The sequence below is a fragment of the Convolutriloba macropyga genome, chromosome 2 (assembly GCF_964194025.1).
Source record: "Convolutriloba macropyga chromosome 2, txConMacr16.3, whole genome shotgun sequence".
NCBI lineage: Eukaryota > Metazoa > Xenacoelomorpha > Acoela > Convolutidae > Convolutriloba > Convolutriloba macropyga.
In genome coordinates this window covers 74,946,881-74,974,723 of record NC_134469.1, presented here as the reverse complement: position 1 = coordinate 74,974,723, position 27,843 = coordinate 74,946,881, and the positions used below count along the sequence as shown (strand labels likewise).

Here is a 27,843-nt window from a genome sequence, read left to right as displayed (position 1 = left end):
GTCACTTCGTGTTTCTTAAAGTTACAGTTTTTAGCACGTGCCTGGTACAAAGCGCATTAAAAAGACCACAGGACTAATATAACTGGTAGAAATTTTGTTTGAGAGCACTTAACAATCTGAAGAAGAGGCTGAAACTCAGCTTTGGGATTAAACTACCTTGTTACGTCGCTCCTATCTCACCACTGTTGCTGCATGAAGAGTGGCGGAAAGAGATAGTCTAATTAACTGCTAAGTAATACAACTGTTGTAATCGCAACAATTTGATTGAAAAACCTTGAAAAGTTGTTAACAAACATCATGAGAAGTCTCAACGTTATCCAAAATCTCGGCTTCTCCTCGGAGTTTGATAACTTGCCGATCGTGATGCCATGCGTGAGGTAAAATTCATTCTTTTTAATGCAGGCTAGCAAAATGTTCAACAGAATTTTGCTCTGATTCAAAGATGATTCAAGAACATCCATAGTGTAGTTTGCTCAGAACATAGAAAATCGCAAATTATTCTAATTTCTTCTCTCATTCAAAGAAATTCAGAATCAACACATTGCATTTACTGAAATTATTCTGAGTCATTACTGAAAGTTCATTTTGTTGCGAATCACTTCTGCTGCCCACTGAAGTTTATATAGGCAACGGAGCAAAAGAAAACCCCGATGAATTGTATTTTCTTTGAGGCCAGGAACTGTGGGAGCGCATGATTAATTTTCTTTCTCACACTGTCCGACAGAGATTGACACAAAAATGACACTTTTGCAATCGGTTATTATCCTGTTTTGGTGAAAAATTATTCCCATAACAAATCACGTGTGCCATTCCTTGTTTAATTTCCACAAGTCACTAATCTGTTGAAAACCACGTTCTTAAGTCACACCGATTTAGTGTTGAAAAAAGGAGTCAACATTATTACGTACCTCATGTTCTTGCCGACACTTTCTAAGGAGAAGTCGAGAGCAACTTCATTGGCAACACTGATTGGTCTATGCAGACACATGGTCACATGAAGGAAGCCTTCGAACTCTAGCTGATTAACTTGGTCCTTTTTCTTTGACGAAGAGCTGAATATTGATTCTTTTGATTTCGAGAGTTCCTTCGACATGGGTTTCTTCACCTGCATCAATCAAAAACATGACCAACTAAACGTCGGAAGAATTGCTCTCGAACGACTAGTGGGAGCTCTAATCAATTGCAGCCTGCTTCGGTCGGAGGGGGGAGGGGAGCCTAAATGGGACTAAGAAGTTCAATAGTGGGCTTCAAATAACCACATTAGAGATTAACATACCTATTAAGATTTAAAGTAACAAATGGCACCAGTTTCGGCGCACTTTTCATTTGACTTTTAGTATTAAATTGCCGCCAATTGAATTCAGCTGCTTGAAATTGTGACTGAGAGAGAATTTTAGATCATGCGAAACGCAAAAAGTCACTCGAAAAGTCAAAATTGTCAACGAAAATTTTGCATAAAGACACACGCGTTTACAATAATTGCTATGAACTTCGTTCAAGAGCAATTGAACACCTAACTCATGACGTCGACACAGATTCCGACTGAACATTTGAAGTCCTTAAAATGATTATAAGCATAATATGTTGTCGGATTACTCTCTATTCAGTTTGTGTTGTCACCTTGTGGCTTGCTCTATTGACCTTGACCGCATTTAAAACTCATGGCGTTAAATTTTCAACGAATTCTGTTTCAATCAATGAAACGGTGAGAAAAATCAGAAGTCAATCCTGAAACATGCGATGTTGCTAAAAAAGGAAAATTGAACAAAGATAACACGAAAAAAAAGCTAGTGCTTATGTAACAGCCGTTTCGGTATAACCGGCTATTAATAAATTAATCATTTGATTAATTTTATTAAAAAAAATAGTTCTGAAAAATACTCATGGCATGCAAAACGGAATTCTTCACGACAGTTACGCTGAAAATTTATTTCTCATCAGTGTAACCATTTAGCATTTTAATCCATTAACATAACCGACTAACGTCGGAGGAATTGCTCTCGAACAACTAGTGGGCGCTCGAATCTATTGCAGCTTGCTTCAGTCCGAGAGAGAAACTAAATTCACAAAGGGGGGCTTTAAATGACGTCACACACCAACACCTTTTCAATAATCGCTTCAAACTTCCCTCGAGAGCAATTAAAACATAGCTGGAAGATTGCCAGAAAATAGCTCAAAAAAGATTTTAAAACATAGCCGGCAAATTGCCGGAATAGCTGCGAAAGAATAGACCTGCGTGCCATATAATAGAGATAGAAACAGATACAGATCTAAATTGGAAAAAAATCGAAGCCGCTCAAAAAACTAGGCTAAAAAACATTCAGCGATAAATTAATAAAGCTTGTTAAGATTCATTCCACAGAAGCCTCTTATTAGGGACCTTTACTGCACATATGAGTTCCTTTGACCTTAAACAAATTCAAATTAAACTTTTAAAGTTTTAAAGTGCAAAAGTCATTTTATTGAGTGAGGTAAGTCACGTATGATCAAAATCTAATCACGCAAATAACCTAAAAACTTTCGCTAAAGCGAGTGAGAAATGACGTCACGCGCGCAAATGCCGTTAGTGAGAGGAAGAAGTCATTCAGAAAATTCGACTTTTTCAGCGTTGCTGTGTGAACAAATGTAAAACGAAAAAAGAGCGTCAGACGACGAAACAAAAAAACCAAGAGCACCGCAATATAGCTACGCTCAGCTTACAGCTTCGCAGCTATAAAAACGACAAAAAACATTTCTTTTTATTAATTGCTGAGATGCTAAATTTTGATTAGGAATCTCCGTAAACCTATTGCTGCTGTGTTAGCTCATGGTCGTAACAAAAATCCTGACCTGCAATCCGCTCAATAAAAAACCAAGTCAAATTGCCACATATGGACTAAAAACCACTATCGAGAAAGCGCATTTTTCCCAAACACCGTGTTCCTGCTCTTCTCAGTGAAAAAATCAACACGGCAAAACCGCTCTCTTCTTTGCTCCACTTCCTGTTTCAGTGTGTCCAAAATCATCACTTCAATTCCGTTTGAAATAGCGCCCCACTACAACTCAAATTCTTTGATTTGTGAATAAAAACCGAGCAGGCTATCGCTTCACGGCTATAAAAAAATTATGTTTGGGAGCAAAGAAACTGCAGCTTTTGTTAGTTATTGTTCAAAAATGAATACCTCAATATTCTCAACTTTTTAACCATGCTTTAACAAAAGCTTATTTTTGTGATATTAAAGATGATAAGTAAGTCGAAGTTTTCCACAGCCAAAAAAATTCTCACCTTGCAGTTACTGCGTAAAACCCTATCTACGACTTGAGACAAAAAATTGATCGCCCTATCAAAAAGAATGTTTATGACCCAAAGAATAAAACTTCGTTCCATGGCAATTAAATATAACACCTACTATTTTAAGATCTGAGTGTGGGTTGTGTTTAGCATAATCTGCCACCATTTTCTCCAGATCCTTAGACTTGAGCTTGGAGGGCAGTGTGCTATGGGAGGTGGGCGATACGATTGAATCAGCATCAGTTCCAATTGGATCTGCAGACAATTTGGGACCTGCAGCTGAGCCGACTAATGTATCCGATTGTTGAGAAGACTTCTTCTGCTGCAGCGTGCTACTTCGTCTCTGCACCGCCGAATTCTGAAATAAAAGGCTTGATTATCTTTTTAAAAATAAACAAGTATACAAATTGAATTGCAACAAAAAAGTTACGAATACTCAAAGTAAGTTCCGAAATACTAAGAGAATGAATCGAATTCTATCAAATTTCACCCAAATGATTTCATTCAAAAGCTATTGGGTCGCAATTATTGTCTTGCACTGAGACGGGGGACCGAATAGTTCCTTCAGCTCTTTATTAATCAGTCAGACAATCGCTAAGAAAATTCTAATTTGAGGCACTTAGAATGATACGTGCAAGTTACACCTTTAACTAGCGAGTAAAAAGGTTTAAGTTGCCTCGTTGATTAACTTAATTTAGGTTGCAAACGGTCTCCAATGCAACGCCAAAAGTCCAACCAGTCCTTGGATCTGCAATGAGTTAAAAAATGGTTTACTGAATATAGCAGCAGTGTATACTAACATCTGTCATAAGAGTTGATCATTAGTTCTAATTGGGCAACAACAATCTCGCTATTTACTTGGTTGATGCTGAAACTCCTCTAACGTGTGTACTAGATTCAAGTATAGAGAAAAACTTTTAGACAGTGAATATTGACGATAGGCCAAATTAGGCCATACTTTCATTCGTTAACTGACTTCAAACTCAGAAACTTGATCAGTAATTTCATAATTGGCAATACTGGGAATGAAAATTTAATGCCTTCAGTTTCTTCAATCTTTGTTGCCGATTGGCTGGAAATAGTTATGGTACACACTTATTCAATTAATAATCGGAAGAAGTTGAACATACTTTAATGACGTTTTTTAAAAGTTTTCTCATAAGTAATCCGCCGAATTAGTGCATCGATGTGTTTTAGGCTTGTTGCAGGTGAATTTACTAGCGTGAAAATTCTCTCAGCTGTTCTGAGACAAAAAACGTCGAGTTTCAAGGGCTTCAAATTGGGCTAATTGAGATTAGAAGGTTAGAACAAGCACTCGAGCAGAATTCTGCAACCATATTTGAAACACAGTTCAAACAAAAACATCCACTCTCCAAAAAAAAACTTGCATATGCTAATTACCTTGGAGAGGAGAGTGTTCGATCGATGTAGTCGAATAGCCCACTTCTGAACCTGTTTCTCTCTAGGTCCAGTTTCACTCTCTGTAGCTTCACTTGACACAGGACCCTCTTTTGCTATACCCTGTCGCTTCAACTCCACTTCGTATGCTGAAGCTTCTTTGATCGTGTAGAATTCCTCTTGTGGACTCTCAACAGGGTTAGCAACTGCAGGGTTATTAATAGTTTCAGAATCGTGCTCCAATTTACTATGTGTAGTTGTGACAAGTGAGCTATTACTGATACTACTAGTTGACCTCTCAGTGGCTTCGTTGATGTGTTCGCTCACAGCTGAGGACGAATAAGTATCTCCAACGACAGAGGCTTCTTCTGATTCAGACCCGACCGATACACTCAATTGAAGTTCTTCGTCTGTAAGACTTTGTTGTTCCAGTTCCCAAGGACAGTCCAGACCCACTCCTGGTCGGCAGCTTTCGTGACACAGGTACCCACAATCTGGATAAAATATAAAATCTGCAAGTAATTAAGACATAAAACGAAATTAATACAGATTACAACCAGAAACACTCTTCAATATTTGAAACAGCTTCAAATAGGTGTTGAGCAAACACGCACAATTACGCTTATCTAAACTACAAGTCCGCGCTCAAATGAGCTATTCTGAAGAATAAGGCGCCTAAATTAAGTGCAATTATACATGTTTTTCTTTGTCAGCTCAAATTGTGTTACATGTCATCCCCCCACCCCAAAGCGTTATGGAACCCCCGTTGCAAAACGTGTGCATTATGATAAAAGATAGCACATGTGCTTGGGGTGCAAATATGCACCCGCTAAGCTTAGGGGCCGAAATGATCCAATTCTTTTTGTTTTATTGTTTTATGACATCATTTGCTCTGAAAGAACACCTTAAACAAAAATATGTGCTATGACTTTGAAACTATGGCGCTCGTATTGATTTTCATCTTCAGAGCGCGGTGTCAATCTTATGCACTCCATTCAACAGCTTTTCATTCTTTTAAAAATGCATCCGCTTCAATTATCCACATGACTTTGGATTATTATATGCAGCGACAAAAAATTAAAACGGAGGACAAATAAACAAAGATAGTTGCACAATTAAGAAGCTTTATTATTTTTATACGTCGGGACAAATTCACGCCATTTTAACCGTCTCACATGCGATAGCTTATGATGCACCATATGGTGTTTTCCTTTAAAAGCACCACTATGCAACTCCACAAATAAGTTAAGCATTGCAAGCTATATGGTTTTTCCACAATTGTTGATTCAATGGAATTACTACAGCAGGTCAACTGAAGTTTTTTCGCAAAGAAATTCGGCCATGGATTCGATGGAGCTCCTAACATTGCCGAGTTTGCCGATGTGTTGTGCAATTGGTGAGTACCTCACATGATCAATTAAATTAACATCATGCGTTACATCACGAAAAAGTTGGTATCGGCAAGAAGCAAAACATAAATCAACCAATGTCGAATGAATTGCTCTCGAACGACAGGCGGAGGCAAACTAATTTTGAGCGAAAACGACCCCACAGGGGTTTGCAACCCTGACCTCAAGGATGGCGTCTGCAACCTTGCCCAACAAGCTAAAAAGGCTTTGCTTCTCTTTCGCACACAATCGTTTTTATATTAGCAACACCCTTTATTACAGCATGAGAGCAATGAAAAAAGGAGATCACTGAAAAAAGAGGAACTCAAGAAAAAAAAGTCGGCAAAGAAGTCAAAAATGTTCTAGAACAGACGCCAAAACCGGTCAAGCGCAAATCTTCATTAAAAAGAGAAACACACGTTTACAATAATTGGCTCAAACTTCATTCGAGAACAATTAAGAAGATACCCCATCTCACGCCAATGATCACCCACACGCACACTCTCAAAATACAAATTAGCACTGAATAACAAGGGAATAATAATGCTCTGCCACGAGGACCTTCGACACGCCTTTATTATACGAGTTTTTGAAAAAGGGTAATCAAGCGTGAAGAACAATACTTCATTTGCTCCCGTTTAACCGCGTTAACAAAACAATCAAAAACGTAGCTGCTAAAACCTTCGAAACCAACCAGCGAAACTCAACTGAAAATTTTTCAAAAAAATTACAAAAATTAACCTACTACCCCATCTGACCTTGTTGACTAGATTGTCAAAAAATCAGATCATTGAGAGACTAAAAAACACCAAGAAATTGTACCAAAGATGTTAACTAACGGCTATTCAAAAAAGTAGGATCAAAATAAAAACATAGCTATTGCGTAACAAATCCGTTGCTCAAAAGCTGAAGGAGACGCAATAACAGAAATTCCAATAACCTGATTGGAATATTTTTATAAAATTTATTCAAAAATTTGACCAAGCTAAATGAAATAATCTACTCGTCTAAATAGAACGACAGGGCCAAATCCTAGGATAAACCATATGAAAAAAAAACAAGAGCTCACTATAATTTAATAACGTTGCCGGACATTTAACAAATTGACAGGAAAAAGTCATCGTTGGCCACACTGACCGTTTTGGGATTGAAGTAGTAAGAACAAATAAGAAAAACATTGACAAACTATTTTTTCCTTAATGTGAAGAAGTGTTCTAAATTTATCTGTAGTTTCAATAGATTAGATACATATAAAACTTGAATGTGGATTCGCCTTTTAACTTGGAGAACAGTGAACTTAATACTAAAAACAAATTGCAGTATTTTCTAAGTAAATTTGACAGTCTTAGCCCTGGCTTTATTGGTTTATACCGTTTCTTTTGATTTTGCTTTTATACCTAAAAAATAAATTGGATTTTCACTTCATTTGAAACAGCGAGTGAGCAAGTCCAAAACCAAACGTGAACGTCCTGACTTATTTAGAAAGAAAAACGTGACCATCACCAAAATGTGCGAACATAACTTAAGACAGCGCCTCGTTACAATTCAAAATTCTTTTGAATTGTAATTCTTTGAAGCGTTGGAAAGAGAGCACCTTAATAGTAGCTTTTGAAAACCTTCAATCATCTATGAAGCAGGTACATGATATTGGCATGAATTGGTCCAATAAAACAGGAAACAAAAAGGGTTGACATTAAAAACCAGCAACAAAAACTCAGAGCTGAGAACAAGAGAAACGAAAATGTATGCCTGTTAAAAACAGGCCAAAATGACAGATAACGGTTTAAAACCGCAAATGAGAGTCACTGGAATCTGCACAGTCAACTCGATAAGTCCATTTAGAACTTATTGTCAACAATAAAACCAACAAGAGATTAAAAAATGAAAAAGTAATCAAACATTACCAAAAATTACAGCCAAGAGAACCCATCTAATAAGCCAAAAAATTGAATGGAATCTCAAAAATTGTTTTAAAAACCACTGATCAACTACACTTTCAATCGCTTGCCAAAATGTTTTGAATTTAGCGTTCTTCGAAACATCAATACAAACGAAAAACTATTCTACCTCCTCTCTTCTTCAAATTTGTGTAGCAGGACACTATCAAAATTTTTTCACGCGAGTCATTGACTTCACAGTATGATGTCACTAAACCTCGACGGCTCATAGAACAAGATCAGCTGCTATATTCCACTGAGAAAAATTGCTGTTGTCTAACTTCAGTTTGAGTCGTAAGGGTGAACGCATAATGTAACTCAAATCAAAGGGATTTAGAATACGCAAGAACAAGCAATTCTTATTGATAACTCGAAAACAACTAAAATCTACCAGACACGGGGACACTAAGAAAAAACCAAGAGCTAATATCAAAGTACATAGTTGACACACGCTTCTGTTGAGCATGTAAAATTGATTTTAAAACGAGCAAAATTAACGTACAACGCTCATTTAAATCTTTACGACGTTCTAGTTATTTGTATATTCTAATTTGTTAAAACTGTGCTCTGGTCTAATTATCGACTTAATGATACCTGGAGACTCGGTCCTTGAGACGTCGTCTTAATTGAGCTTTGCTACTATCTCGTTCCTATTTCAAAAGGTAGCAAATTGTTTAGATTGCCTGTTAAGACAAACACAAATTGCATCAAACTTTTACATCACATCAGACAATTCCTCGGCGTCAGGAGTGAATTCCAGAAACGGGAAAAAGTGTCGCCTAGATGTTCGCACCATGAGTTTGGAGGCACAGGAAGGCACCCCTGTGTTCTCTAACTTGTTCCAACTTCTTAACTACAAGTCGATGCCTCAACTCTACTGCCGTGGTGTCTACATTCAACAACCACGCACCATTATGAAGTAAGTAACACATTGCAATAGATATTCTTATTATTTACAAAACCAAATCCTGTCCATAGCCACGAACTCAACTATATTTAATTTGATAGGTATTAAAACAATCTTAGAATTTTAACAATATGGAAGACAGACTTGAAACTAAACCTTTGGTGGAATTCAAAGGATAAGCGAAGACAAGATCTTGTCGCAAACGAATACTGATTCGGTCAAGGCAGCAAAAATACTCGACATCAGGCGCTCGCTGTCTCTTTCATTTGCAACATTTCCGAACAATCACTACTCCTCATTTCCACAATGTATCTCATAATGAATGCTCACATCTAATTGTACTTATTTTAGTGCTCACAAGCATCGTGCAATTGATTTTAACTTCTCTTTTCAGATTCATTGCAAGCTACTGTCAAAGCTCATGGTACCCTAAAGAAACTGGAACCTTAACCGAACTGCTTTTGAGGTCGAAGATAGACGATTTAATGGACATTGACTCCAGCATCATCTACCCAGAAATTAATCGCTATTGCTTAGAGCAGTTCTACCAGGCATCGGAAATGTCAGATGAGCCAAACTTGACAAGACAAATGTCAACAAGCACAGACCAGCTCAAAGTTTGTACAAAAGATCTTTTAAAAAGCAATAACACAGATCCTAGATAGCAGCAATCAAATAGACGATCAGAGCCAGCAGAAAAGAAACAGTTCGATAAACCTAAGTGTAAAGTCATGGTCTAATTAATCATAGCTACATTAACCCCAACAGTTCAAATGCATGCTTTCTCAGTCCAGTTGTAGGGAAATTAGGCAATTTAACACACACAAAAATGGCTGAAAGTTTTATGGCGAATCTTTTTTGACAAAAATAACAAAACACGCCTTTTGTTTTCGATGAGAGTTTGCACAATTGAGTTTTTCTCTGATATGCATTAGAAAAAGCTTAATCTAGGAAACTCAATTCAACTCCCTTTTTTGTGTAACACCATTTTGTTCACAGGACTGTCTGAGTATTCTCTGTGACAACTTGCAAGGTGCACGGCAGGGTAGATTTCTGACTGGATATGAGCCATCAATAGTGGACATATCTGTGGGCTTCTCAATCGAATACCTCATACTATCAGGATATGAAATTGATGATGAATTATACAGCGAGATCAACCGGTGGCTTCACCACTGTCGCTCAAAAATAGGTGAATGTCAACTTTGGTTAAATGCACTTAAACTTTTTTTTCTGCTCTGCTTTGATACAGCTCATCTTGAAGTAAATTGTCATAGGATTACATGCTGATTAAATATAACACTGAAACGATGTGTGAACTGCCTCTGAAAATCTTATCGACATAAAAAATAGGCGATAAAAACCATGTGGTACTGAATTCTTGTTGCAACAATAACAGTTACACAACTAGAAACACGCTCGTGCAGGTTTTAAAATGAAAGATCTCAGCAGCGCCAGATTTCCCTATTTGCGGAGTCAGATTTAAGAAATCTGCTTTCAGGCTTTCTAAAACTTGAGAAGAGCGTGTTTCAAGCAAGGTTACGTGACTCCACTAAAGTAACTCTGGCTGATATTTCGGACCGCTATCAATTACTAAGTGGAATAACATAGAGCAAAGAACTATATGATTGCACGTCTAATTAAAGATTGACAGTAGCAAAGTATTGTCAAGTACCCAGCACAACCACTTTAAACAAAAAAAGAGAGTGAGAGTTTTTATCACAAAACACATGATGTGAGAAGTGAAGAAACAAACATAGCATGTAGATTGCTGGAAAAGAGCCATGATAGACATCCTTTGAAATTGAAACAACCAAAGAAAAGAGGAACATAACCGACTCACGTCCAAAGAATTGGTCTCGAACAACCAGTGGGAGCTCAAACCTATTGCATCCTGCTTCAGACAGTGTGGATGCAACTAAATTCAGTGAGGGGGACTTCAAATAACGTCATAAGAAGTTATTATATAATACTAACATAGCCGGCAGATTGCCGGAATAGCTGCGAAATAGACTTGCGTGCCGTAAAATACAGATGGAAAAAGATACAGAAGTGAGTTGATAATAGTTATCGCCGCCGCCTATAAAACTTACAAGTTTATTTCAAAGGAGGTTGTTTTTGGGTGCAAAAAAACTTTCCCTGTCGCGTCTCGAACCGGCGATCTCCGGATTAACAGCCAGTCGCCTTAACCACTCGGCTGTCGGACCATACAATCTGTTGTTTTCTTACAATCAACTTTGTTTTAGGAACAGATTCTGTTTCTGAATAACCGCAATTTAGGTCACGCAGAAAGCGTGAAATCAAGCGCGAAAAAGCCATTTAAGCAGTGACGAGACAGAATGTTCTAGAACAAATGTAAAACGAAAATAAAGCGTCAGACGACGAAACAAAAAAAACCAAGAGCACCGCAATATAGCTACGCTCAGCTTACAGCTTCGCAGCTATAATAACCATTAATCAAATTCGAAAGCAAAATGAAAACAATTTTGTCGCTTTTCATTTGACTTTTAGCAGTGAACGGCTGCCACTTGAGTTCAGCTCCTGACACTTGTGAAAGAAAGGAAATTTAGACGACGCAGAGTGAAGTCACACGAAAATTCGAAACGGTCAAGCAAAAAATTTGCATAAAAAGAACAACAAATTTAATAATTGCTTCATACTTCAATCGAGAGCAATAAAAATATAGCGAGTTCATTAAGCGAGTTCAAAAGTCATTTTTTTGAAAGAGATAAGTCACGCACTTGACCTAAAAGCACAAGAAATAACGTCGCGCGCACAAATTTTAACAGCAAAGCAGTAGAACTCACTGAAACTGAAAAGGTCAATTCCAAGAAGCAATGTCGCAAGAATCATTGATGGAGACGACGAATTAAAAAAAAAATAGGACAAGTCCTGACGTACGATTCAAAGAATTTACATTGACTAAGCAAAAACTAGACCTAGAACGGACTCTGAGTGACTTGGAAAACCCATTTTCAAAAAATCAGATAAAAATATAAAAAAACTGAAAATCAATGTCAAAATGCCACATGTGAACAAAAAACCAATAGCAAGAAAGAGAAATTTGGTTCAAACAAAAAACTAGGCCGAGCATGAACTATGGATGGATTGGGAAAACCATTTAAAAAAGAGTAAAAAAATGAAAAAAAGTAAAAATCAAAGTGAAATTGCCGCATGTGAACAAAAAACCACTAGCGAGAAAGCGAATTTTCGTTCAAACACCGTTTTCTCACTCTACTTTAAAATTACCGCAAAAAAATTTCACGCCGCAAAATCAATCGCTTTTTCGCCCCACTTCCTGTTTCGGCGTGACCAAAATCACTACTCCAATTTTCATTACTTCAAAAATCATGAAAATATGTGAGCAGATCTTTAAAAAAAGACATCGCACCGATACAATTCAAATTCTATAGCAGCTATCGATTCACGGTCATTAAAGATGAAATTTAAGCTGATATTCTGCAAAATTCTACGAGTAAGAGTGGAATGTCATTTTTATGACACCATAAGGAACAAACGATCCAATCAAAAGAGCCGTGTAACAAATTTGGGGCCAAGTTTAGGCGCACTCTATTGGCATTCATAGCAAAGATATTTAAAATTTAGAATTTATCAACTGAGAGCAAACCTTTTTTCTAGGGCGTTCAGTCAACCCCAGCAAACACTTATCAGACAAATGGCCTTAAAGCTACCGATTGAGAGTGAAAACGATATCCTTTTGACCGATTAATGTAAAAAATCAAGAGCATCAGTTCTAAAGTTGGAGCAAATGAATCGTTTCCACAATTTCCCCTCCTAACTACATCACTTTAAAGAGAAAAGAAGCCTAACCATTGCATTAACATAGCCAGCAGATTTCCGAATATAGCTTTGTCATATAGAATTCCACAGATAAGTTGTGTCGAAGTGACAGCAGGACATTTAAAAAATCAAAACAAAGCCGGCAGATTGCCGGAATAGCTGCGAAAGAATAGACCTGCGTGCCATATAATAGAGATAGAAACAGATACAGATCTAAATTGAAAAAAAAATCGACGCAGCTCAAAAAAACTAGGCTAAAAGACATTCAAAGATTAATTAATAAAGCTTGTTAAAATTCATTCCACAGACGCCTCTTATTAGGGAACTTTACTGCACATGGGAGATCCCTTGACCTTAAACAAAATCAAATTAAACTTAAGTTTTAAAGTGCAAAAGTCATTTTATTGAGTGAGGTAAATCACGTATGATCAAAATCTAATCACGCAAATAACCTAAAAATGCTAAAGACTTCGCTAAAAACTTCGCTAAAGCGAGTGAGAAATGACGTCACGCGCGAAAATGCCGTTAGGGAGAGGAAGAAGTCATTCAGAAAATTTGACTTTCTCAGTTTTGCTGTGTGAACAAATGTAAAACGAAAAAAGAGCGTCAGACGACGAAACAAAAAAACATAGCAGGACAAGTCCTGACGTGCAATTCAAAGATTTTTCAGTGACTTAACAAACAACTAGACCGAGAACGGACAATGAGTGAATTGGGAAAATCATTTCTAAAAAAATTAGATGAAAAAAACAAAAAAAAACAGAAAATCAATGTCAAAATGCTGCTAGGGAGAACAAAAAACCACTAGTGAGATATGTAAATTTGATTCTAACAAAAAACTAGGTCCAGAATGAGCTGTGAATGGATTGGGAAAACTTTAGAAAAAAATCCGATCCAAAAATCGAAAAAACAATAAAAATCAGAGTGAAATTTCCGCATGAGAACAAAAAACCACTAGCGAGAAAGCGAATTTTTGTTCAAACACCGTTTTCTCACTCTACTTTAAATTTGGAGCAAAAAAATCACGTCGTAAAACTACTTGCTTTTTTGCTCCATTTCCTGTTTCGGCATGACCAAAATCACCACTCCACATTGACTTCAAAAATCATGAAAATGTGTGAACAGATCTTAAAAAAAACAGCAGGACAAGTCCTGACGTACAATTCAAAGAATTTTCATTGATTAAACAGAAAACTAGACCAAGAACGTAATATGAATGGATTGCGAAAACCATTTAGAAAAAAAATCCGATCCAAAAAATCGAAAAAACTGTAAAAATCAAAGTGAAATTGCTGCATGTGAACAAAAAACCACTAGCGAGAAAGCGAATTTTTTTTCAAACACCGTTTTCTCACTCTATTTTACAGTAAAATTACAGCGAAAAAATTTTACGCCGCAAAACCACTCGCTTTTTCGCTTCACTTCCTGTTTCGGCATGACCAAAATCACTACTCCAACTTGACTTCAAAAATCATGAAAATGTGTGAACAGATCTTAAAAAAAAGACAGCGCCCCAATACAATTCAAATTCTTCGAATTGTAAAAAGGACAGCGCCCCAATACAATTCAAATTCTTTGAATTGTAAAAAAAACCAAGAGCACCGCAATATAGCTACGCTCAGCTTAGCTTCGCAGCTATAAAAAAATAAATCAAATTACGTAAATTCAGTCAATTGACAAGCCTCTATAGTAGCAGCCTTGTATTTTAGTGTCGCCTATTGACTTTAAATCAATTAAACAGTCCTTACAAGAATCGAATTGTAATTTCTACTGCGCTTACTGATTTATTTTGATTGAAAAAAAACTTGTAACTCAATTTAGTGAAGATAAGTGAGACGAAAAAGGTTATTCACAAACAAGAAGTCAAAGAACGACACATAATAATGATCAAAAACTGCACTTGTAAAGCTTGTAAAATTTCAGAGCAAAAACTTGGCGTAGGCCGATGAAACAAAAAAAAAACAAGGCAATCACCAGCGCTACACAGCGTAAAGCTTCGCAGCTGTAAAAAAAATGCCAGGACAAGAAGCATTTGAGGTGTACATATTTGAGAGTACAAGAATCATACAAGTAAGGCTTTATGGATGAAAGTAACTGGTTGTAAAAGTGTGATTAGATTTTTGGAAAGACAGTCTTCAACCACTGAAAAGCTGGATAGAATGGAGCAAGAGCACATCAGACAACAATAGCATAGCCCCTTCCATCTCTACTTACAGACGTCTGTCTTGGCATTGCATAGGAGGCCGATCTCGCTAATAATGAACTGACATGCAGCTATTTCAAACTTAATTGATCCTCAAATCAACGATAATACTAAATATCGTTAAATATTCAAAACCATTAAATTTTAAAAAAATTTATGTACATGAATCTTCTGACAGCTAGTTATTATTTCTTTGATTTAAACCATCAAAATTCATATTGAATTCCTTGTTTCCGTGAAAAAATATTTCAAAAAATTTCAGTAAAAAAATTATCGGTTGCATACAAATCGGCCAAAACTTCTGAAAACGCAGATTTTGCGTCATTACACGGGTCCGAGACAAATGTTCATAAGTACTTAATGTTTAAATAACGCAAAAGAGTCCAAGACGGGAATGCACTACTTACGTTGGCACCTGATGGCCTGGTAGAGGAGACTAATGATTGGATCCCCGCAAATGTCACACCAAAGAGGCATTGCCTGATTCCATTCTGGCCTAAACAAGTGACCCCTTCCCCTCTCCATGCGACCCTTGGAAGCCGAGGTTAGTGAGGAGGGGCTTATTTGGTCTTCGACCGATGTGGAGAATGAGGAAGCATCAACAGGGTCACCCAGGTTGTCCACAGATACGGTGTCTTCTACGTCCAAAGCCAGTGATTTCCGAATCACTACACTGTTGCGATCTCGTCTGCAGTAAAAAGAGGAAAATATAGAAAAGCAGTTGATATTACTATTATCATTAATTAAGAAAAAAAATTATCCATCATATATAGGTTACCGAATCCATCACGACATACACGGTATTTGCAAAGCATCAGATCAATACAACCTTTTCAGCACGCCCCTAAAATTTATAAATGTTATATATGGTGGTCGGATGTTCTATTAACAAGTACACATTTTAAACAACTCAATTTGAGTTCTGCCATTATCAGTTTTGTTTGGTTTCGAATGCAACTAATAACTTTAGATGCTCAGATGAAAACTTTCCGAGCCAAAGAAATAAACACACTTCAAATTTTTGAGAAAAACGTTGAGCGAGAAATTTTTCATTAAAAAAATTAATTATTTCTCTCAAAAAATCAAATACTAACTTTGAGCATTCCATCCACATTCAATTAACAGGTATGTTCAAAAAATGTCCAGGGTAGTAAAGCAAAATTAAACAGCAATTCACAGTATAGCAAAAACCAACGGAGCAACGCAATTTTGCAACCAAGCTTCAGGCTATTAAGTAATATATGCAACATTGCGCACATATTTAACTGAAGTCACACAAGTTTAATACCACACAGTAAACTTGATGTTCTATTAACCTATAAAACTTGCTATAATAGAGATCAAAAGTTATCTACTCTACGCCAACCATCTTTTGATGAAATGAGATGTTCAAATATCAAACAAAGTCGAGACATACATTCAAACAAATGAGCATTCTTTTAAATGAAACTAATTGCATAGAACTTTATTTAAACACGTCAAAGTCAAGTCAGTCTTAATTTTGATAGCCTAGTTTGCATTGTATTTTATCAAACGCCATTTGCAGGATTAAGGCCAACATCAAACTGAAAGTATCAATCAAACATTAAATTTTGGTACGCAAAACTAGCTATCTATAGCCGACATTGTGGAGTCAACTGCAAGGTCAAACAAGTGAGACAACCTTAGCACATTTTTAGATCTAACAAACATTTGGCTTTCTATGCTGGCCCTATTGTAATAATAGCAACATCATGATACTAAAAAATTGTTTTTTTTTCAAAGCACGGTAAGAGATTTCAACAACAGCGTGAATTATCGATTTATAAAAAGAACTAATACAAGTAAAATTAATTTTCAAAAAATATAAGTAGAGGGGTGGTTCATTAACGAAATTAAGACGTAAATCGCAACTACAGAACAAGAAACCAGTAAATTAGACGAAGAAAATAAACTGCCAAGAAACGAAAAAGAACGGAGATTAGAGCACTTTTTTAAACATAGTTCCACAGACTGACACCATGAACCAGCCATGAAGACATCCAAAATATATCCAAGATTTAAAACATAGCTTGCAGATTGCCAGAAAATAGCCGCAATAGCTTCGTAGATAAGAAAATTCGTCGCTTCATTGAAGGCTGATATGTTATATTTTGATTAAAAATCTCTATAAGTTTTTGCTGCCTCTATTAGCTGCTCTCTAATAACCTTCATTTAGAGTGACACACACCCATTTGACCTTATCTCTTTGAATTAAAGTAAATAAAAGCAAATTTCAAAGAGAGGAAGTCATTTTTGAAGAGTGAGGTAAGTCAAGTGTGACCAAAATTTATTCACGCGAATGAAATAAAAAACTCGTTCCACTAAAAGGGAAAAATGACGTCACGCACGCACTTCAGATGAAATTCCATGAACGATTGAACAAAAAGCAGATTTGAAGTGGTTGTGACGTCATATGGTCGTAACAAAAATCGCGACGACGAAATAAAAAAATATAGCAGGACAAGTCCTGACGTACAATTCAAAAAATTTTCATTGACTAAACAAAAAACTAGACCTAGAACGGGCTATGAGTGAATTCGGAAAATACTTTCTAAAAAATCAGACCAAAAAAATTTAAAAAAAAAAACAGAAAATAAATACCAAAATGCCACATGTGGACGAAAAACCACTAGCGAGAAATGGAAATTTGTTTGAAACAAAAAACTAGGCCTATAATGAACTATGAATGGATTGGGAAAACCATTTAGAGAAAATCCGATCCAAAAAATCGAAAAACAGTAAAAAATCAAAGTTAAATTGCCGCATTTGAACCAAAAAACTACTGACGAGAAAGCAAAATTTTGTTCAAACGCCGTTTTCTCACTCTACATTAAAACTAGAGCGAAAAAATTTCACATCCCAAAACCACTCGCTTTTTCGCTCCATTTCCTGTTTCGGCGTGACAAAAATCACTACTCCAATTTGACTTCAAAAATCATGAAAATGTGTGAACAGATCTCAAAAAAATTATAACCGGAAGAATTCCGGAAACGACTCGAAGGAGAAAATTGCCCATACTTATGACTACATATGCACTGAATCTCCACATATGCCATTAAAAATTTGAAGCAGAATAGAAACGGCATTCAAAAACAAATTGAACAAAAAAAACTAGAAGTTTTTTAACTTGAGTTTTTTTTATAGTACAAGGAAACATAAAGCCGAATAAAGTTTCTTTGCAATTAGAGCAATGAAAAGTTCGCAGATCAATGTGCAAGTCATAATAGGCTAAGAAACTTGTCTAAGATTAAAAGAACAAATGCAAAAAAGTTAAGAAAAATGATTGAAAATTTCTCGATTTTTCTGTCAATTTTCCTAAAAAAATTGTTCATACTAGAAAACTTTAGCCAATTGGCATCTGAATATTCTTTAAGTAACAAGCTTCTATTCAAATCCCACTTAAAGTATTAAAAAAAAATACAGGCAAAAAAAATTCGTCTAAAAATCAGCAAAACTGATCAAAAACCTCCAAATTATTTCATTTTCGCTGCGCTCTTCACTTTTGTTCAGCACCAAAATCACTCCAAATTTTTTCACGCGTTTGATTTCCCGCTTCAAAAATTACTCCAATAAAATTGATTTTAAAAAGGACTTCTCCAATACTCCTCTTCGAGTCGTAAAAAGACAGCGCCCCAATACAATTCAAATTCTTTGAATTGTAAAAAAAACCAATAGAAGGCCAATTATAGCCCCAGCTATCGCTGTGCGGCTAGTAAACACTGTATTTAGAAATAAAAATAGATTATTTGGCATAATTATATATAATCGATGTAATTTATTGTTCCGACCCAACTTAGTGAGGTAGGAACTATTCGCACAAATGGTTTTGTTCCATTTTGGGCGATCGATATATTTCTACGCAGAAAGACATGGGCGTCTCATTAGAAATCCCATCCAGCCTAGAATTCTGAATAAAACGGACTTTCTAAGTTTTGCCCTTTCTCGAGGAGGTATCCAGGTATACAATTCTGGCACAAAATCCGCCGTTTCACCATAAAATTGTTCTTTTAACGTAGTTTTCGACCATATTTTAGATAATTTTTTGACAACAAGGTCACAACGATACAAAGATTGTTGTACCACTCGAATGGTAAAGTGAACAAAAGGATGAATTGTTTCAAAGCATACAACTGCTTTCAAAGTGGAGAGAGGACATAGTTTGTTCCACATGTGGTAATTTGACCGCTGTGTCCACATATGCATCTGTTTCTTGATTTTCTAACAAAGTTTTTAAAGCTGATACTTGTGTTGCACAGGTGCAGAGATGCTATTTTTTCAATCAATGGACATCAAATGATTTTTGTGGCTTTGACTCTGTTTTCATAAAATATTTGTGAAAATTAAGTTTTACTCGTATTTGTTTTTTTTTCTGAATTACTTTCTTCAAAGAACAGTATCGCTGACGGCTTACGTCTTACCGAAGGCGTCAGTGAACCTAGATAACTTTTTCTTTGAATAATTTTTTACGACTAACAGATACTTATAAAACTTTGATCAATTTCAGCTGCTCCCTGTACTTTTGGTTGCGATTGAAGTCTGTCACTAAAACTGATTAATGCGAGGACAATTGCGCTAAGGAGTCATAAGTCACCTTCTATAGCTTTTTCGGTCAACAATTCTTGGTTATGATTTTTCTCCATTTGTTTTTTTTTCCTGTCAATCAATCACGTCAATGACAGGTAAAGAAAGAAAGAAAGAATTTATTTATCTGGGTTCAAATAATATATTAAATGAATAAAAAGATATAAATTTAAATATCAAATGAGACCCGGAAAGGACAGATAACGGGACAATACAGTCCACAAGACTTCTGCCCTGGTGGCTTAATGCAATATCAATTTGCTCAATTAAAGGAAAATGAAAAAAAAAATTAAAATTGGTCAGCTATGCCAAAATTGGTCGAAAAAAAAAAATTTTTTGTTGACAGAAAGCAGAGTGCCCACATGTATAGATTGATAAACACACTGCATAGCCTGCTGTTAACGAGAGAAAAAAATCTGCTTTTTTTTCAAAAATTTTCTAAGTCCTTAAATTTTTCTCAAAAAATGATAAAAAATGAAAAAAATGCGATATCTCGAAAACTAGAAGAGCTAGAGGGGTCAAACTTTCAGGCTAGAATCAGGGCCCAAAATTGAAGGTCCTGTAGCATGCAGCGAAAGGTATTGAAAAAATTGGGAAGCTAAAAATTAAAAATATGTTTTATCAATTCATGGTTTTGTAGTATATATATGTCTTTCCAGTTATGATACAAATGTGAAAGTTTTGAAAAGGGCAGATCTAATATGTTGTGTGGAATGACGCCACAGGTTTTTAGCATGTTGAAAAGTTTGGTTGCACGATATCTAACAGAAAATCGTTCAATTTGTCTTTTACAGAATGGTTCTGCTAATAATCCAGCTGATGCACGGCGTGTATTTCGGTTAGATTCTGAAAACTTAAATCGTTTTAAAACGTTGGGCAATGTTGTTGTTTAAGCGATCTAAGAACAAATTTGAGAAGTTCATAGACGTGTAGTTCATATATTGTTAATAAGCAATTGCTTTGAAATATATCATCACAGTTTTCGCGTCTTTTGCGGAAGTAAATGAACTTCAGAATTTTCTTTTGAAGGATATATAAGGGTTCTAATGATTTATAACTACAGCAACCGTAAACTAAAAGGCCATACTGAACTGTTGGTACAACGTTTGTACGATGGTAGTTAATTAACTGAGCTCTAGGTACATAGTGTCGTAGCTTCGATATAATACCACTTTGTTTACCGAGTCTCACTTTAACAAAATCAATATGCGATTGGAAGGAGAGCTTATTATCAATGTAAATGCCCAAATACTTGCATAGAGGTTTTACCTGAACTACACAGTTATTAAGTGAGAACGAACTGGAAGCGTTAATGTTAATGTTCATTTGAACTGTTTTAGACATATTAAGAACAAGTTTATTGGCATTCAGCCAATTATTGAGGTTAGCAAGATCGTTTTGTAAGTTGTTTATTTGGCAGTTAATAGCAGTTAGGTTTGTATCGTCGGCAAAAAGAAGCACCTCGGTTGATGGACATGAGCGGGGTAAGTCGTTGATATAAACTAAGAAGAGGAGGGGCCCTAATATAGAGCCCTGGGAGACACCACAGGATATGTTTCGCCATCCAGAGGAAACACCATTAACTTCAACGCGCTGTTTTCGATTTGTTAGGTAGGAGCGAAACCATTTAAGACAAATGCCACGGATGCCGTAGGTTTCTAATTTATAAAGAAGTATAGAATGATCAAGGGTATCAAAAGCTTTCTTAAGGTCAAGAAAAAAGCTATAAATATTTTTACCATGAAGTAGTTTTGCAAGCTCGGTCAATTCAACAATTGCATCGATTGCACTATGTTTTGATCGGAAGCCGAATTGTTTGGAATATAGGAGTGAAAATTTTTCTAATTACTGATACACTCTGTTGTACATAGCTCTTTCATATATTTTGCTCCAGGTTAACAAAAGTGAAATTGGTCTATAGTTTGATTCATCGGTCTTTGCTCCATCTTTATGGAATGGGAGGATTTTGGCTTTTGTTAGTTCTCATGGGAAGATTCCATGTGAGAACGATTTGTTTATCAGATGCGTTAGGTAAGGAATCACCACAGGCGCAGATGCTTTTACGATTAAGTTGTTGACATTATCATCACCAGAAGATGATTTGTTATCAAGCTGATCAATAATGAGTTTAACTTCAGCATTTGACACTTCATATAGAAACATCGACTTTTCCACACAAAGTAAGACTGGTAGAGCGGTTTCAGGCAGGGCAGCTTTAATGTCTTTGGCGATCTGTGTATAGTAATGGTTAAACTTATCTGCTATATCCTCAGCGGTAGGCTCCGACTGCCTCTGCAAACACGATGTGAGAGCAGGGACAGTTTGAGCGTCGTTACTTGAACCTCGTAAATCATTTAAAAGTTTGTAGGTTTGTCTTGAGTCTCCAATACATGCCTTGAATTTATCCCAGTAAAACTTCTTTTTAGATTTTTTTAACAGCTAGTTCAAAGTTGTCACGTAATTTTCTAAATTTTTTTAGGTATTCTTCGTTGTGCGGATTTTGTTTCCATTTCAGGTGCGCGCGATTTCTTTTTGCTCTCAGATTTTTAAGGGTGTTGGTAAACCATTTTGGAGTTTTACATGCTGGCTTGTTAAAGCTCTTGATAGGTGCAAAAAGATTTAAAGTATTTTCGAAGATGTTTTTGAATATATTGAAAGCAGAGCCAGGCTCCTCTTCGGTGAAAAGTTTTTCATTACAAGCACTAAGGCTTTTGCCCAGTCTTTGAAGAAATTCATCATGTAATGATTTGTTTTTTAAGAAGGACGTGTCACGAAATGAGATCTCGGGCTTTTCGAGTTGACATGAATCCCATTCTATTAATACCGGGTAATGATCAGAGATATTCTCTTCTTTCAATACGAAAGAACGCGTCAGATTTATATTTTGGAAAATAAAATGATCCAGGCAGGTGGAGGTGTTTTCTGTCTCTCTGGTGGGTTCATCAGCGAAACAATTAAAACCATTAGCCGTTATTATATTGAGATAGTTTTTGATAAGTGCATTATTTTTGAGAACATCGATGTTAGTATCTCCACATATGATCATAGGAGTTGAATGAGAAGCGTTTCGCTCAAGGAATTGGTCTAATTGGTCAAGAAACAGTTGTTTATTTGAACGTGGTTTGTTGTATAGAGTCAGAAAGGCGTATGTATGCCCATGAATTGAAATGTCTGATAAAATGCTTTCTTCAAATGGACTATCTTTCTCGCTTAGTATAACGCAATTTTCAAATAATTGCATCATTGCTCCTCCACCTGTTGATTTTCGGTTTAGGTAAATATTAACAGTGACAGGTATACAATCACAGTAAAATAATAATTTCAGAAAAGGCTTGATTTTTCTGGCTTTGAAACCGTTTTTTTTTCGTTGGAGTCAATAGATTTGCCCCTTTTTGTGTAATTGTCATCAAATTTCATTATAGAAAGGACGATGACTTTCTAAGTAGGCATCAATGAACAAATAGTGTTGAGGTCAATAACTTATGCTTATTTTGACTTCGAAATCGTTCATCTTCGAAAATATTTAATTTTTAAATTTCGCACCTATGTTTTTCCTTACTTGTATATTATTTATGAATGATAGTTCCCGGCTTCAGTCTAGTCAAATTAAGTGAACCCAGTCAGTGGTTTTAGTTTTTGACAAAACTGACTTGATACTGATTTTTAAAAAGTGAACTCGGAGTTTTTTTCCGTAACTGTTTTTTGTTGTTTTCTTGTTACCTGTTCTCGGTAATATCAAATCAAGTTATATCAATTTCAGCCGAGATAACTGACTAAGACCCTGTTTACTTTTGGAAACTTAAGTTAAATCTTGCCTTCATTTGTTGTTATTTCATCGAATTGTTATTTCCTTTTTTTTAACTAGTTGCAATTAATAAACCCTGTTTCCAGTACTGGATTGCTGAATTAAAAGAAAGGGTCATTTAGTTTAAATTACACTTAGTTTTAATATAAGGTAACGTGACTTTGACGCCATAATTGTCATAAAAAATTGGAACTCGTGAAATGTCCACTTTTTTCCTTTTCTTTTCCGTCGCTGGAGTTCCGCAAAATACTTAACTTCATATTGCACTTAATAAATTTCAATTGAAAACGCAAGATCCAAATGAATTACATTGGAGATAACCAAGGTGGTTCGGTTGCAAAAATTGATTCAAGTTGAATTCAGAATAGCAATATTGTTGTTGACAAAAATTAGGTTTCTGCTTGACCGAATCGCTGTTTTTTCTCTTTATTTTCAACAAAATGTTAAATTTGTCACTCAGTTTTCATTCACGTGAGAGAAAAAATAACCTGACTGGTATTAACCTCACTGGTATATGTCTCCTAATATGGAAATACATCAAATTACCAAGCATAATTTTATCTTTATTATTCTGACTTTTCAACTTTACCTGCTTGATTTGGTAGATATTCAATCCAGAAATGTGGATAAGCGGTGTCGGAACATTAATTGCGGAACATGACAGCGGTCTCTTTCTGAATTAACTGCTTTCAAAAATAAACGCATTTCTGAACTTCGTCCCTTTTGCTCTTTTTTGTCGACCCGTTATTAGTCGCATTGAGGACAAGTCCCAGATCATTTCTAAAGAAGTATAGGATGATTTGTTTTGCTTAGGTTTTTATCTGATGCTAGTTTGATTTTGTTATTATTGTTTTTTAGACATAGACAGTGAGTTTTGGTCGTATCTATGTTTGTTATTTGATTTTTATGAGCGTCTTCTCTAGCAGTCACATTATCAACAAGTATCATCGGCCCTCTAAATTGGCATTATTTCATTCAATTATGTATGTTTTTGAAAGCTTCCTATCTCTTCCTCATTTGGTAGCCAATTATGTCAAGATTTTGGATTAGCTGGGTCGGAATATTATGTGCAAAAGCACGTTACCGAGCCTCGTTGTTGAATTTAAATTGCAATTCCTAGTTTTAGTATAAAGTTACGTGACTTTAACACCATAATTGTAAAATTAGATTCCCGAAAAGTCCCATTTTTGTCCTTTCTATTTTTTGTCGCAAGTGTTCTGCGAAATTGTTCTCGATGATAAATTATGATTATGGTTAAGATAAAATGATCTGTTTGGATAAATTTACCATTATCATTACTTCAAAGAAAATGGAGTTCTCCTTGGTCCAAATTTCCATGTTTCTTTTCGCATTTACTTTTCTAATATAGATATTATTTCCTAAAAAGAAAATGCATCAAAATTTAAATTACAAAGCATGATCTAATCTTTATAATCTTCACGTTTTAACTTTATGTGCTTGATTTGGTAGATAATTTTAGCTATAAATGTGGATGAGTGGCGTCGGAACATTATACACGAACACATCACCGCGCTTACCGGTAATATATTTAGGGTTTCAGCTGCCCGAGGGACTTGGAATGATTGAACTATCACAAAAGAATATGAGACCAATCAATCGAGTAATTTTGATAACACGTGCTTCTAGCATCAAATGCTGATTTGTACTCTTACCATTGGACATCTTAAAAATCAAAGTAAATTGGGTATTGAGCCTTGTGTATTGGGCATTCTGGAATTACTCCAGTCAGAAAGAGAGGGTTGTCTTGAAGGAATGTGATGCATCATCTGACGTAAATTTCTCCCAGATTCCTACAATATAACTATTTTTTGACCAAATTTCCACAAAATGACTATTTTTTGCCAACTTCCTACAAGATAACGATTCTGTTTCGACTAGGGTACGTAAAATTTCCTTTAAAGAAAAATTACCTACCTGAAAGAGACGCGCGACTCAACTCCTCTGTTGAAAAATGTGGCATTAACAAATGGAAGCGAAGTTGGCCGAGCTCTCTCGCATTTCCTGCGCATAATTGAGACAGACGAGGAACGCGAATTCTCATCGTAATCTCGCTCACAAAACGAACTCTCTTTCAGAGACATAACAACGTACAATGAAATAAAGACTTCCAAGGGACGCTTGATAAAACAAGCAATCAAGCAGCAAAATAAACTGAAGGCTGCCCTATTTCAATTTGTTGCACAACAGTAGTTGCAACTGAAAAACAGGCACAGCCACGCGTATTAGAACAATATACGCATATATTATTCACAGCACGCGTAAATAACACAGCACCGCTATCCCCTTTTACAACACACGCACGCATACACAGACAAGGACGTTCACTTTGTTTTGCTCGCTAGCATGTATAAAACGGGAAAAATCACACTGAGGTAGCACACACAACGCTAGCGTAGCTTTTCTAAGGTTAAAAATTTTTATTTTCAAAGACTGCAGACAACTGTCTAAGCAAGCTACCGGTTAAAATGCTGAACTTGGTTGTAATCAATTTCCCGAATTAGTCTCTTCTTACAGACATTATATATAAACTTCCGTTTTAAATTCTCTTTTTAAAGCTTTGGGTGAGAGGTACCCGGTGAAAATGATGCCCTTGGTTATACAGGAACTTCCCAAAAAAACCCATTTCATTCCACAGTCAACATAATCTATGACCTCCTTTTACTAATATACTTACTGAGAACAGAACACAGTGAATATTTTATCTCCTTGCATTCTACCTGAATATATAGATGGAATCGCAATACAAAAGGCATCAAAATAGAAGACTTAGAAGGCACAGAAAAGCTTTCAATTTGAACTCAACATATGCAAAAAATTTTCCATCTAAATAAATGCACTACCATATCAAAATAAAGGCCAAAAACTAGCCTCGATTAATGCGCATTACCCCAATTGGAACTCAAATATGGATAGAAGAGTAGATTTCTGAAACTAAACTGAAATACCGTTTTGATTGATATTAGTAGTTACTCTTGGTCGGAGGATAAATGGATTAATACGTATACCAATTACCATTAGAACAGGAAATGAATAAAAAAATAATAAATAGAAAGAACGTAAGGACATACAAACTGGCTTTATAGGCTTATCCCGTTAATATTCTGATGCCCTTTTTCAATATCGTCTGCGTACTTAATCGCCAGGAAGCGAATTGGAGCAAAGCCCTAAAAAGCGAACTGATGACTTTTTTTGTCTTCAAAAATCTTTCCAAATTTGACCATTTTGGGAGATAGCAAGACCAAACTTTCTATGGTAATGTGATATAATAGTGGATAAGAAACAAAAAAAAACGCTTTCAAAGGCCCCAACTTTTTCCAATCTCCATAACCAGAAGCACTGCCCACTCGGCTATCAGTCCCTGTTAGTTGCTATTCTGCAATAGTTTTTATTTTAGCAACAAGCTTTACTTCGGAGTGAGAGCAATAGAGATCACTCAAAAATGAAGACCGAAAGCGTGAAAAAGTCATTTGGGAAGTCAAAGAATGTTCTAGAAGAAAAGCGCGAAAACGGCCAAGCAAAAAATTTGCTTAAAAAAGACCAACACGTTTACAATTGCTATGAATTTCGTTCAAGAGCAATTAAACAATTGATTAAAGTACATCAAGCCCCTTAAGCTCATTGGGTATAAGTTAAAGCCCTCATGGGGGAACTGGTGCAATAAAACAACACAATTCGCAATTCAGGGGTCATGCCATATACGACAGTGGTAGCCGATATATGAAAAATTAGCGAAAAGACATACAAAAAAGGCGTCCAGAAACAAATTTCAAGTATGTTCTATCTTGGTAAAAACCATTCACCGCAAGCTGATAAGAATACCTGGGCAGTGTTTTGAGGGTTATATCTTCTTCCATTACAGACTGTTGCCTTCTGCTCCGATCTATTATCGCGAAGGGCATGTACGGTTTCTTATTGGCCTCATTGATATTTGTGTTTTTCTTTGCCTTTTTCTTTTTCTTGGAGCTCGACCCCAAGGGAAGTTTGAACCAATGAGACTTTTTAGATTCGGACGTTGATTTTTCGGGTCTCTTTGATGGACTGACTGGTGAAGAAAATGGCAAGACATGTGATAAAGATTCTGAGTCTGGGGTATTCCGATCAACAGGGGAACATGGCTCTGATTGTGAAGTTTGTTCCCCGTATAGGATGGGCAAGGTTTGAGATTTAGCACCATTTTGCGATCTGATATTGTGAGGTTGATTGTGGTCCATTTTAGTAACTAACTAATTGTGATTAGAAATTTGATATTGAGTATAAAACATTAAATTATCTGAAACAGCAAACGACCGCGAAAATAAAGAAGCATATTACCGATATAATCTCACTGCGCTCTGAGAAAGTGACGAACATGTGCACAACAATATCTCACGTGAACAGTAGTCTGATGTGAACATTCTCACAGTTACACATCATAATAATCAAGTCCTTTTAATACTGATTTTAAAAAGATTGCACCATCTAAGCAACAGTAATATTTTCGGAAACATTCCCAAAGCCCAGGGTTAGATAA

At 36.0% G+C, this 27,843-nt stretch overlaps 2 protein-coding genes across 6 annotated transcripts in view; one reads left to right on the top strand and one right to left on the bottom strand.

Annotated features, from left to right (window-relative positions):
- The window catches only part of LOC142334698 (uncharacterized), a 32,892-nt gene extending 5,257 nt beyond the window's left edge, over positions 1-27,635 (bottom strand). Inside the window, exons 1-5 of one of the 3 annotated variants that reach the window (XM_075382937.1) lie at positions 27,153-27,635; positions 15,313-15,593; positions 4,673-5,163; positions 3,390-3,629; positions 909-1,105 (exon numbers count right to left, since the gene is read on the bottom strand). In XM_075382937.1, the coding sequence (XP_075239052.1) occupies positions 909-1,105; positions 3,390-3,629; positions 4,673-5,163; positions 15,313-15,593; positions 27,153-27,544 (1,601 nt within the window). In that variant the 5' untranslated portion in view covers positions 27,545-27,635. Of the gene's footprint in view, positions 1-908; positions 1,106-3,389; positions 3,630-4,672; positions 5,164-15,312; positions 15,594-15,999; positions 16,226-25,247; positions 25,579-27,152 lie in introns of those variants that run through there. The other 2 variants (XM_075382938.1, XM_075382939.1) reach the window with 2 other exon arrangements.
- LOC142334699 (uncharacterized) lies at positions 5,821-15,354 on the top strand. Of its 3 annotated transcripts, none has more exons than XM_075382941.1 (5): positions 5,821-6,065; positions 8,673-8,913; positions 9,296-9,518; positions 9,901-10,093; positions 15,286-15,354. In XM_075382941.1, the coding sequence occupies exons 1-5, from the start codon at positions 5,933-5,935 to the stop codon at positions 15,333-15,335; spliced, it is 840 nt and encodes a 279-aa protein (XP_075239056.1). In that variant the 5' UTR covers positions 5,821-5,932; the 3' UTR covers positions 15,336-15,354. The 3 variants fall into 3 exon arrangements, with proteins under 3 accessions (XP_075239056.1, XP_075239055.1, XP_075239057.1); XM_075382940.1 differs by lacking the exon at positions 15,286-15,354 and adding an exon at positions 14,819-15,127; XM_075382942.1 differs by lacking the exon at positions 15,286-15,354 and adding an exon at positions 14,810-14,881.
- Positions 27,636-27,843: the final 208 nt, after the last annotated feature.

Coding starts and splice junctions, on each gene's coding strand:
- LOC142334699 (XM_075382940.1), top strand. CDS start 5,933: ATGGTTTTTCCACAATTGTTGATTCAATGGAATTACTACAGCAGGTCA. Junction 6,066..8,672: donor GCCGATGTGTTGTGCAATTG/GTGAGTACCTCA, acceptor CAAATTGTTTAG/ATTGCCTGTTAAGACAAACA. Junction 8,914..9,295: donor CAACCACGCACCATTATGAA/GTAAGTAACACA, acceptor TTCTCTTTTCAG/ATTCATTGCAAGCTACTGTC.